At 34.4% G+C, this 12,252-nt stretch overlaps 1 protein-coding gene across 2 annotated transcripts in view; it reads left to right on the top strand.

Moving 5' to 3' along the window:
• RIT2 (Ras like without CAAX 2) overlaps positions 1-12,252 on the top strand; it is a 259,850-nt gene that overhangs the window by 55,599 nt on the left and 191,999 nt on the right. For both annotated transcript variants that reach the window (XM_080683896.1, XM_080683897.1), the window contains exon 2: positions 5,738-5,794. In XM_080683896.1, the coding sequence (XP_080540022.1) occupies positions 5,738-5,794 (57 nt within the window). The remainder of the gene's footprint in view (positions 1-5,737; positions 5,795-12,252) is intronic.

A 12,252-nucleotide genomic window follows, 5' to 3' on the forward strand; every position in this document is an offset into this window, starting at 1 on the left:
CTTTGTTTCATTGAGTACAAAATAAACTGTCAGCGAAGAGCAAATAAGTAATGACTGGTAATATTGAGTTTTAATATCCATCATTTCTTTTTGTGTCCCATCAATCATCCTTGAAATCATTCAGTGAAGAAGAATAGAATTTTTAATGTCCTAGAAAGCAGCATTTCTTTCTGTTAGCGGTGGGTTTATGGGGAGAAAAAGAGGAAGGGAAGTGAAGAGGAACATGCCAGGGATGGGAAACACTCAGCTAATGGAGAGCTGTGAGCATTGTGTTTTCCATCCTCCTCCCTGGTCTAGCGCCATTCCTCCAAACAAGCAGTGCCATTTTCTGATCTATCTATGACCATCAAATCTCAACCCTTTTTTTAAACCAGCCTCTTCCCTAAATCAACACATGATGTTTCTGTTCAAAGAAAATAATAATGGGTGGAGAGAATCCAACTCTTGGAGGCACAGGTTTGGCTTTGGCCTGGGTTGCTGAGACCCATGCCTCCTGATATAAATAAGTTGAATTTTACTTTTGAGTTAGAAGTCACCAAACCACCATTGCTGGATTCCTCAGTGTTCTGAGAGAAAACAGAGTAGAACCACATTCACGTTAGAAATGCATTACTTAGAAAAAAAAGAACGGTGGCATTAGAGTGGAGATTAGGAATCCTCTGACCTAATTCCTGATTCAGCATTCTTTTTAGTCTACTCAAAAGTTCAACCTATTCGGGACTAAAAGATGCAAAGAATATGAAGGAGGGGTCTTTGGATATTTTTGCCAAACTCCATAAAGATCCCATTCTATCACCATTCGTAGTACCTCCCTATTACCTTAAACTGAAAATGATTTTATCATTTCTATTTGGAAGCATTCCAGGTTGGGGGCCACCTCATCTCACTCAAGGTTCTCAGCAAGGTGAAGAGCCTTCCTTGCTAAAAATCGCAGGCTGTAACTTCTCATGAGACTATTTCTGCTCCTCCGCTCAATGCATCTTAGAAAATGTTTATAAACGTTAGTGCTGGTAGGGAGAAAAAAAACACTATCAAATATTTTCACCTGAGGTTTATTGTAAGTCAAGAGATAATATTATATTTATCCATTTCTCTATTAATTTAAGGAATAAATATTTCTCACTTTTCTATGCTATTTATTACTTAGCAACTATCCATGTTTCACTCATGAAGAGCACACATTTTTAGTTAAGAAATAGAAATTACTAAGAAGCAAGTAACACAATGGAAAGTATCTGGTTTTTGAGTCCTATGACCCCACCAATTTGTTTCCTTGATAGATCTATAACCTAGATCAAGGTAATGCATTGGTTGTTTTTTTAAAATATATTTTATTAATTTCAGAGAGAGAAAATGGGGAGAGAGAGAGAGAGAGAGAGACATCAATGATGAGAGAGAATCACTGATCTGCTGCCTCCTGCATGCCTCACATTAGCGATGGAGCCTGCAACTCAGGCATGTGCCCTGACCAGGAATCCAACTGTGACCTCCTGGTTCATAGGTTGACGCTCAACCACTGAGCCATACTGGCTGTGCTAAGCTGCTATTAATGTGTATGTAAATATGTGTCCAGTGTGTGTTTGTTTGTGTATGTGTGTGTGCTTGTGTGTGTGTGTGTGTGTGTGTGAGTTTCCCTCTCGAATTCCCACCATCTTCTCTAGAATATAAGAATCTAGAGGGCAGAGGTCCATTTTGTTCACTGGTGTGTTCTAAGCACCTAAAGAAAATCTGGCACATAATAAATGCTTTTGAATAGATGTGAGAAAGAATAAATGAATGAGTGAATGACAGTAATGGGGAGTTCTAGTGAGGAGGAATGGGTTTCAATGACAATTCAGTGGTGAAAGGACACCTCCCCAAGGAGGTCACATGGAAATAATATTCTGAAAGAGGCAAGCTGAGCAGTTATCTGGGGGAAGGGCAATCCAGCAGAGGGAACAGCACCAGCAAAGCTCTTCCTATGGAAGTGTCATGGCTGGAAAGTTGTGAAAAACTCCCAGAAATCCAGGGTGGATAGGAAAGAAGGACAAAAGAGAAGAGAGAATTAGAACAGAGATAAAAGATCCTAAATGGATAATGAATTAGTGATGATGATGTTGAGGATAATGAGGTGAAGGAAGGAAGAGGTGTTGCAGAATGCTTAATCTGAGTGCAGCTTTGTCTTTCCTTCCTCCTCCTGTTTTGTAGACAACAGAAGTCACACAGTTTCAGTAATTGCATCAAGGTACCACCACAAACTAAGTGAGGAATGGTACTAAATCTTAATGACCAGACTTGCATCTCATCTGTCCTATTCCACTGACAGGCCTTCAAGTCCCAAAGGGAAAGCAATGACTTGCCAACCTCTATCTCTTTGTAGATTATATTCTCCAGATTACTTCAGTTTAGTACTTTCCTTAAATATCAAATTTCTTCTCTTATTTTGGGAGGAGAGGAAAGTAGGAGTGCAAAAATGAAGTAGTGTGATTTTATACAATATTTTAGCATTTTAAAAATTGTGTAGAAAACAACTCCTCAACTCCTTTCTATCTATAATTTTCATTTTTCATAACCAAAGTCTCAGCTCCTGGGCAAATACCACTGACATTCCAAGGAGGGTGATGTGTAATATTGTCACATTTTTCATATAGGTAAATTTGATGGTTTAATAATGAATTATGCAAAACAAGAAGCAGTTGGTTTAAATTAAACTTTCAAATGAAATAGTAAATTATTAGAATATCTGAATAATGAAATGGGAATTTAAATAAAAAAGCATATGCATGATAAAGAAGAGTTCAATCAAAATGGGTTTGCTTTAAAAAATGATTGTATGTAATCTCTCAACACTACTTTTGTATGAACATTGAAGATGCAATTGCCCATTATTTATTGTATGCATTTAATGAATACTTTATAAGGTCTGGGCAAGCACTACATTTACATAGGGTATGGCCACTAATAAAGGGGAAAGGCCTTTGATATAAAATCCATCAGATTCTTCCCGATATTATCTGCAGCTTATATGTTAAGTAAATGTTCATTTCTGTAGGGGTAAATAGTATTCATGTTTGTTAACAAGGGTCATCCACTAACTGTAATACTTTTAGAAATCAAAAAGGCAGAGGCTGAATCCACCAAATATCCTTTATTTTCATCCCTAATTACTTCTGTTAAAATTACAGTACATGACTCAAATCTATGACTGTCTTCTAATCTATGAATGCCTTTTCTATTTGTATTTTCTCTGCACTTTCTCTATATCCATAAAGACAATGAAAAACAAACAGACATAAAGAAAAGCATTTCTTACCCCAGATTTTTTGTGATGGTCACAGAGTTGACCTAAGATTTTTTTAAGTCATCTTACCCATCATTTTAGACATATTCTTAGGTAGAGAATTAATTTTTAAATCTATAAAATTATACATAGATTTCCACTCTGTTGATTGCTATAACTTAAAAAGTTTAAACAAGTATGATCTCTTGTAATACCTTTTTGAGGTGCTCAGCAAAACTTTAAAAAATGCTTTATTTTAAAAATTCCAAGGATGTAAGCCTATACATCACAAAATGAGTAAAATTTAGTCTCCAGTTAGGTTGCTCGTATTTAGCAGAAGTCTTATCTTCAACATTTAACTTGATATATATATATTTAGGAGAGATTTTTAAAAACTGGTTTGTTTTACATGTTATCTCTGCAAAAAGAAATGGTTCTGAGATGTCCTATCAGGCATCTACTAGGTAAAAACACAAAAGAAACTCTTACAAATCAATCTTTCTAAAATTATCTTTGAAGTTCTGGAACAAGGCTCAGCTGGTTCTCTCTTCTTTGGTTTTGTCTCAGTGGTAGATCAGAAGATTTGAGAATTGAAGGGCTTTTTCAATTATACAATAAGCAGCAGGTTTCCATTAAAGCTCAAAGTCATCATCTAAATGTATGCTAGGTGTTCTTATAAATAAGTGTAACAGGTAGATCTTTGACTGATTCATTTATTTCTGATATTAGTTGTGTGATTCTGAAGTCTAATTTAAAATGTATTTATCAGTTCATAAAATGCTTATATATTTTCTTTAAGTGTGTTCCGAACTTCTTCAGCCTTCCAAATGCTTTCTTAAGTTTATGGTAATTAACTTAGCCCATAATTATACACAATGTTTTCTAACCCTTCTTGGTAGCTTCCATGATTATTCAAGCATTTCAATGTGTTGATCGAGTAGTGTGACATTGGTGCAGAGAAATGGATCATTGTTAGCATTGTTAAGGAAAATCACAGCTGGGCAGTAATTAAAACATTCAAAATAGATTTATAAAGGAACTATTGCAATGGGGGAAAGAGAACTCAGTTTAGAACTGGTCTCAATTCCAAATGCAGCAGGGTCAACTGGGAATTTAAAGCCAAGAGGCAGTCTGGGGGTCAGTAGATGGAAAATTACTAAGAGGAAATAACAGGAGTAGGGGGAATTCTGGTTAATTGGACTTAGTAGGATACTTCCTGAAGGTAGGCCAGGTAAACAGAGGACACTTAAGGGAGACTGGGGAATGATTCCACTGGTGATGAGATATCTAGTGTGGGGAATTTACTCTAAACTGACTCAGTGGATTCTTGCTAAACTGGGTGAAGCAGAGATGAACACAGAAGCTAAAAGTCAAGACCTTGTTCAGAGGAAGGTTTAGAGGAGCCTGACTCAAATTTGGTTAAGGAGAGAGTCATTCTCTCTCTCTCTCTCTCTCTCTCTCTCTCTCTCTCTCTCTCTCTCTCTCACACACACACACACACACACACACTAAAAGGAAGATAACTATTATATACTCATTTTCCCAAGTTTGTTTCTTTACTTCAAAATGCCCTTATCTCCTAGTAATGAAATTTTACACAAGGGAACTTTACAAAAGAAACGTTGAAAATGTATCATAGATGTATATATTTAAGAAGAATGTAGAGAATTTAGAGGCTATACCAAAAAAGTAATGAAAATTAATAAAACGTTCTAAATAACATGAATTAGGAAAAATAAGTGACTTAAACACTTTCAACTATGAAAAGCTAGAGATAATAACTCATAATACTTAATAACTAATACAGACTTCAGAGATGTTTTCATTTTAAAGATGAAAAAGCTTAGTCCCAGAAAATGTACAAGACCTTTAGTAAAAAGATCTATAACTAATACCAACTGTTTAACCAGAACAAGCCAAGAAGATTCTACATCTGGTTTATATTCCCATTATATCAAGATCCTCATTTTTCCCAGCTGGCATGACTCAGTGGTTGAGCATCGACCTATGAACCAGGAGGCCATGCATGGTCCATTCCCTGTCAGGACAGATGCCTGGGTTGTAGGCTCAATCCCTAGTGTGGGGTGTGCAGGAGGCAGCTGATCAATGACACTCTCTCATTATTGATGTTTCTATCTCTCTCCCTCCCCCTTTCTCTCTGAAATCAATTAAAAAATATCTTTTTAAAAAAGAGCCTTATTTTTACTTCAGTGCAAGATTTTTTGAAATACACTTCAAATTTGGACATATTTATTCCAGAGAATTATCTGGCATTGTTTTTCACTCTAGATACATTTTTTTTCTTATAGAACTTGCTCTTATTATCATCATTTTTTTGTGGTTAATGTTGTATAATTAGTCATCCTCAGAAATAAATTGCTCACTAAAACCTATTAAAAATTGATGGAAGTACCATGGTGACTATCTTATTGAAGAATTGGTGAATTTTTATTAAATTGAATTTATTTTTTTTTCCAGCAATGACAATGCAGTTTATTAGCCATCAGTTCCCTGATTACCATGATCCCACTATTGGTGAGTAAAAAATTATTTTCTCCTTTAGCTGAAATAAAGATACTCTAAGTAAATGGCTTACAAATATTGTTGATATCTGTGGAGAATAAGAAATGTGTTTTATACCATGACTCGGCACATACACACATTAATATATAATATGTAAGTCACCACAATTATAGCTTCAAGAAACAATATTTGCCATTACTTCTTGCCATGCATTCTCATCTTTTCCATTCTATTCTATTTCTTTCTGATAAATGATGGTTGGAATACATTAACTTAATTTTGATTTCAGGATCCACTAATGGATATCTATTGCATTTGATAAACTGTGCTCTGGATAATAAAACTGATATGGTTGTATGTTTTTTATTTGGTCATTTTTTTTCACTTTATCAGTGTCTGGATCTTGTAGTACACAAGTAGTTTACCATGCTAATGGTGCATTTGGAAAGAACTCTAGGTATAGATGTAATTTTGTTTACCCTCCTCATTTTACAGATGAGGAGACTGAGACTCAAAGAGTCAAATTATTGTTAGAGTAAAAAAATACAGCCATGTTTCATTCTTCCATGCAATTTTCTTTTTATCACATCAAGTGCAGGAACATTGCAATTGGGAACACCTTTTCTTCCTCAATGAAAGCAGAAAATATGTCTGAAAACTGCTTTACTAATCATTCAAAGAGCCACTTTAAAGAATCATTTGAAAATTTCCAAGCAGAGCCTGTCATAGCATTCTGTGTCTAGAAACACATTGGTATTAACACATACCAAGCATTATTTCATGGCATAGAAAAACAAATAGCTTCTGGACCCCTCATGGTTTAGATTGTGAGTTCCTTTGACTACACCTCATCCTTTCACCCTTTTAATTTAGTTGATCTGAACATCTCCTACCCTTACAATGGGTGTGATCCTCATTTAGCAATTTTAATTCAAAGTCTTACTGTGTATATAAAATGTTATTCTATAAATAATTATCTTGTATATCTTCCAGCAAATCCTCCATGATATTTGCTTGAATAGTACTGCTGAAATAAATGAAATGTACTCATTTTTAAATGTCCCATAATTTAGTAAGACCTCTTCATCAGTTGAACTGAATTAGTAAGATTTAAGTGCAAGCAATTAATATGTTGTTCATCAGAAAGCACTTCCTCAAAGAGTTGACTTTTGCTTCTGAAGCAAAAATAATCACTTTGCAAAGTTTTAGAAGTAATTAGCTACAGTCCATATTTAATAATACTCTAAATCCATTTTCTTATCTCGATTCTGGAATGCTGATAACTTTGCATACCTATTATGAATTACAGAAGACAAGAAATCTCTGGGCAAAAGCTCTGAATCTTTTATCTTGTTGGAAAATTCAACTGTATATCATTTATGAAATCACAAATCACTCTGTTCATCATTTTCCATCATTTTTTGAGCTTTATATGCACTGGTATTTCAAAAACCTACCTTTTTGGTCACTAGACTCTCATGTCTATGGCTTGCATAGGGCAAGATATGTGAATACATCATAAATATCTCCTTCAAGAGGAATAAAGGAGAAGAATATAATGATGATTCCTTTAGATATCCATGAGGCACATCCATCATTTGAGATTCCATACTCACAAAGGGCTGAAGTCATACCTTAACATGGCTATAAGTAAAATAGCTTTAGAAGAAGTTTGAAAATGGAGACAGAACACTTGATTACTTTCAATTCGATTTTCCCATCATTTCATTTCTTGGCATCTCTGATGGAAATAGAGGTTAACAACTTTCCATTGGTATCCTGTTTCAAGAATGTGAAAGTCCCAAATAATTTACTTTTCTCCTGCTAAAGCTACATAACTATAACTCAGTCTGGCTGACTTAATGGCCCCTCAAGAGGAATTTTCTATTACTACATTTTGAAAATAATACAAATTAGAGAAGAATACACCTATCAAGGATACTTATTTCATGATTTATATAATAAATGACTATTTTTCAATTCCTGTTCAGATCTGTTTGTCATCATACTGAGTGAGACTTTGAATAGTTTTTCTCTGAAATCTTTGAAAGATTTGTATGGTTTTATTATCTCACTATATTCAGCTTAGAATTATTTTTCTTTCAAATCTACATACCTTCAAAAAATTTAGTTTCCCTTTAGCCTTGAGAAGAATTAGGCATATTCTCTGGTACCAATGTTCTTCCCAAAGAAATAATTGCTCCCCTTAAGTAGGAGCAACATTTTCAAAGTCAGTAACCAATGGGTCTAGCTACTGCAAATCCACAGAAAATACCCACAAAGGGAATATTGAAAGTTGCTGATTCTATTCTTCCATGTGATGAAATGTCACTTAAAAAGTAAATTAAGTTCATGCTAAAGGTATTAAATATGAATAAATTCAAGGTTTAACTTAATCTTTAAAATATTCTAAGTATTAAAAATTGTGTTAAATACACTTCGCTTCTTCTATAGTAAAATAATTATGGAAATAAAAAAATTGACCAAAGGCCTTGATATCCAACCTTTCATACTAATAAACACACATGTCATTTTTAATTAACAGTAAATCATTAGAGGTAAGCATTGTATGCAATTCAATCAGCAAACAATATTTAAATGCCTGATATTTACAAAGGAATCTGTTTATCCTTTAGAACTAAATTAGCCTTCGAGGAATTTTTATTGCAGGAAGAGGACTTAAAACAAATATACAAATATTTATCTCTTTGAAGTCAGTTATTACTATAAGAAAGAAGCAAAAAGTGTTAAGGAGTTTTGAAAGAATGGAGAGGCAGTTTAGTGACCCTCTCTTAAGCTTTATTTACTGTGATTTAGGATCACAGTTTCCTATATGTTTTAAAAGCTAAGAAATTCCGGCCCTCTAGTCTAGAATTCAAGATTCTTTGAGAAGAATTTTCAGAGAAGTCTGGATTTCTTCAAGACATTTGAGACAATGACCGAGGACATTTTGTTTTGCTATATCCTTTTAATCATATTATAACTTGCTTGAAATTAAAAATCTTATTGTATATACTTCTAAATTAATATGAATTAGATTTCAAGGTATTGACATTTTCTGCTATAGAATATTGTGTCCCTTTCCCCAGGTTCTCACTTGTGGACTGTATTTTAGTTCAAATTATTATTTATTGATAACTTCCTATGTTGAGAATTATTTCTATTCATGTTCACTGATAATCAAATAAATGCAAACATAGAAAACATAGAAAGTAAGCATATAAAACCAGGTCACTTCATTTGGCAAATTAATACAGAAGGAAACAAGATATGATCTCAAATAGCATACTCTGAGTAATACTTGATGAGCACTAATACCTGATGAAAAATTCTGAACCCTGAAGGATGTGCGTTCCTTCTCAGTTACAGAGCATTATAACTTTGATTACATCCTGTGTGTAATTCTCTCACTCTCCTCAAACTGTTATTTGTGCCCCCTTCCTCTGCAAACCTATAAAACTTTATATTCACCTGCTATGTGCTAAGTTCCATGCTACACACTATATATATAGAGGTAGAAACACAATCTGTGACTTCAATGTATTTCTGGTTTGGTTGGACAATTAATAAGTATACAAGACCATGTGATGAGTTCATTGGGGGAAAAAAAAGCACAAGATGCTGAAGGAGGACCATGAAGGCATAACTTGCATGACCTGAAGTGACACGATGTATATGTAGAACAGATGCCCTCTTCACTGAATTTTGAAGGATGCATAGAAATTAGGCAAGTGAAGAGGAAATAAGAATAGATATTCTCAGAAGAACAAAAAATATAGGCACCCAAATAAGACAATGCAACATGTAACTAAGATGGAGAATTTGGGGAACCGGAAGTCCTAAGGATGAAATAAATGATATAATGAGCAGGTTGGCAAGAGGAAGGAAAAGATTTGCCAGATCTTTAAAGAGTGTATAGAACCAGCTAAGGGTTTAGATAGAGATAGTTCTGTACTTTTTCTCTGAGATAAAAATGAATATTGCTGTCAGTCTACTTAACTTTCACATTTAGGTAGATCCAAGTCAGACAAAAGTGAACATGCCCCGACTTTAAATAATAACTGATTATCCCTACTAGACTTTACTTCCTTCAGGATTCTTTATCATGGTAAAGCCCTTAATTTACCAGGCTCTCATGCCAGAAACTCAACAGAAATGCTCGATAGCTATTTCAACTTCTACCTTACATCATTCATCAAACATCGTGGTTTCTACCATCTAAAAATATCTTGAATTTGTCCCCATCTCTCCCTAATTTCTGCTGCCTTCTTATTCTAAGTCACCTCCATTTCCAGTTTGGACTAGTTCTTCTAATTGGTTTTTACATAGGGTCCAGAAATATCTGTTTAAACACAAATTTGCACTGCTGAACAGTTCCCAATGTTATCAGTTATGTTTGGGATGAAGAATAAAATTCTAAGAATAGAGTGAAAATTCTCATGGTCCTGTTACTTTCATTTTCACACTTGCTACCCACCACCTCTTTTGGGGGGCTTCAGCTGCATCTGCCTTCTTTTAGATTCACAAGGTAGCCAAGCCCCTTTCTGCCTGAGGACATTTTTGCACATATTTTAACTCTGAATGCTCTTTACCCCTCCACCCTCCATTTTGCCTGTTTAACTTATACTTTGATCAAATTTCAGCTTAAATATTACTTCCTCAAAAAGTCCCTTTGAGAGTATTATAAGTGAAATAAGTCAGACAGAGAAAGACAAATACCATATGATTTTACTTTTATGTGGAACCTAAAACAAAATAAATAAACCAAATAGAAACAGACAACAGACTGACAGTTGGGAGTGTAGGAGGACTGCATGAAAAAGATGACAGTATTGAGCAGTATAAATTGGTAGTCACAGAATAGTCCCAGAGATGAAGATTACAGTATACGGAATATAGTCAATAATATTGTGATAACTATGTACGGGCCAGGTGGGTACTTGGAGCATCAGGGGGCCACTTTGTAAAGTATATGACTTTCTAGCCACTTTGCTGTGCATCTGAAATTCATACAGAATGATACTGAATGCAAATTGTAATTGAAAAATAAAAATAAATAAAAGAAAGTCCCCTTTAGCTTGCCCAAATAAGACCTCTTTCATGCATTCTATCAGAACCTTGAATATTTTCTTAATATCATTTATCTTTATGTAATTTAATAATTATTTAGTTAATTATCTGTTTAATTAAAGAGTCATGAGAGTAGGAACCCCCAATATATAATTCACTAGTGTTTTCCCAGACCTTTTCAGAATGCCCAGCATATAGTAGTGCTGAATAAATATTTGTTGACTAAAAAATTGGGTGAACAAATATTTCTAGCAAAACATTTACCATTTTTAGATTTTGCTGCAGTTAATTTTAGAGTTTTAGAAAACAACTAAATTAATCAAAGGTGTGCTAGTTAGTATTCTTTTGTAGAGATTCCCTATTATATTAATGGCTATTTCTTAACCTAAAATAGTTACCAAAAGAAACTTCCCTTGAAAAATTAAAAGCACTATGCATGCATATGTTATTATGTCTTCTGCTTTCTATTTTTATTCGCATCTTCTGCTTCTTCCTCTCTACTTAATATATTTTTTAAAATATGTTTTTATTGATTTTAGAGAGAGGGGAAGGAAGAGAGATATATAGAGAGAAACATTGATCAGCTGCCTCCTGCAAGACCCCTACTGAGGATCCAACCTGCAACCAGGGCATGTGCAGGTTACCAGGGGAATTGACCTGGTAACCTCTTGGTTCATAGGTTGATGCTCAACCACTGAGCCACCCTGGCTGAGCTTCTTCTTTCAATATTAATTCATAAACAAATATTTGTTGGGAAGCTACGATGATCCAAGCATTGTACAAGGCACAGGAATAAATAGCACATAAAATTAGGCAGAAATATGTTTCTTATTGATCTTCCCTACTTAATTTTATTTCATCATTTTTTAAGAGCTGATTGTATGTCTTTATCTGGAGTCCAATTGTCCCTTTTTCTCATTGCATTAGGATGACTTCAGGTCATTATATGAGTACAGCACACAATCTGATTAGAATAAACTGGCCTTAAGGACCTATTCAATAGTTTCTTTGGTTTGCTTTTCTTGCAGGATAAACAAACAAACAAACAAAAACAGCCCCCAGAAGACTGCTTTAACAAACAGTTCAGGAATCGGTGATCACTTTATTAATTTACTTGGCCATACACTTATTCAGTACCCACAGTGCCCAGAAATTCATATGACCAACAATTTTCCACCTGTACCTACATAGCCTCTTTTCAAGGAACACATACTCTTGTAATTGATTCAGCCGGAATGCTTTTCCTTGTTCAGAGATTCAGACCTCCCATTTCACTTACTAGCCACGAACACTGCATAATAACTCATGTGAAAGATTTATATTCTTCCTGAGCAATTGGTAAGAACTGTAACTAGCTCTACAGGAAAAGAATAAAATGCCGTATCTGTAAAAACACCAAT

The sequence above is a fragment of the Plecotus auritus genome (genome assembly GCF_963455305.1).
Source record: "Plecotus auritus genome assembly, chromosome: 8".
Classification (NCBI taxonomy): domain Eukaryota; kingdom Metazoa; phylum Chordata; class Mammalia; order Chiroptera; family Vespertilionidae; genus Plecotus; species Plecotus auritus.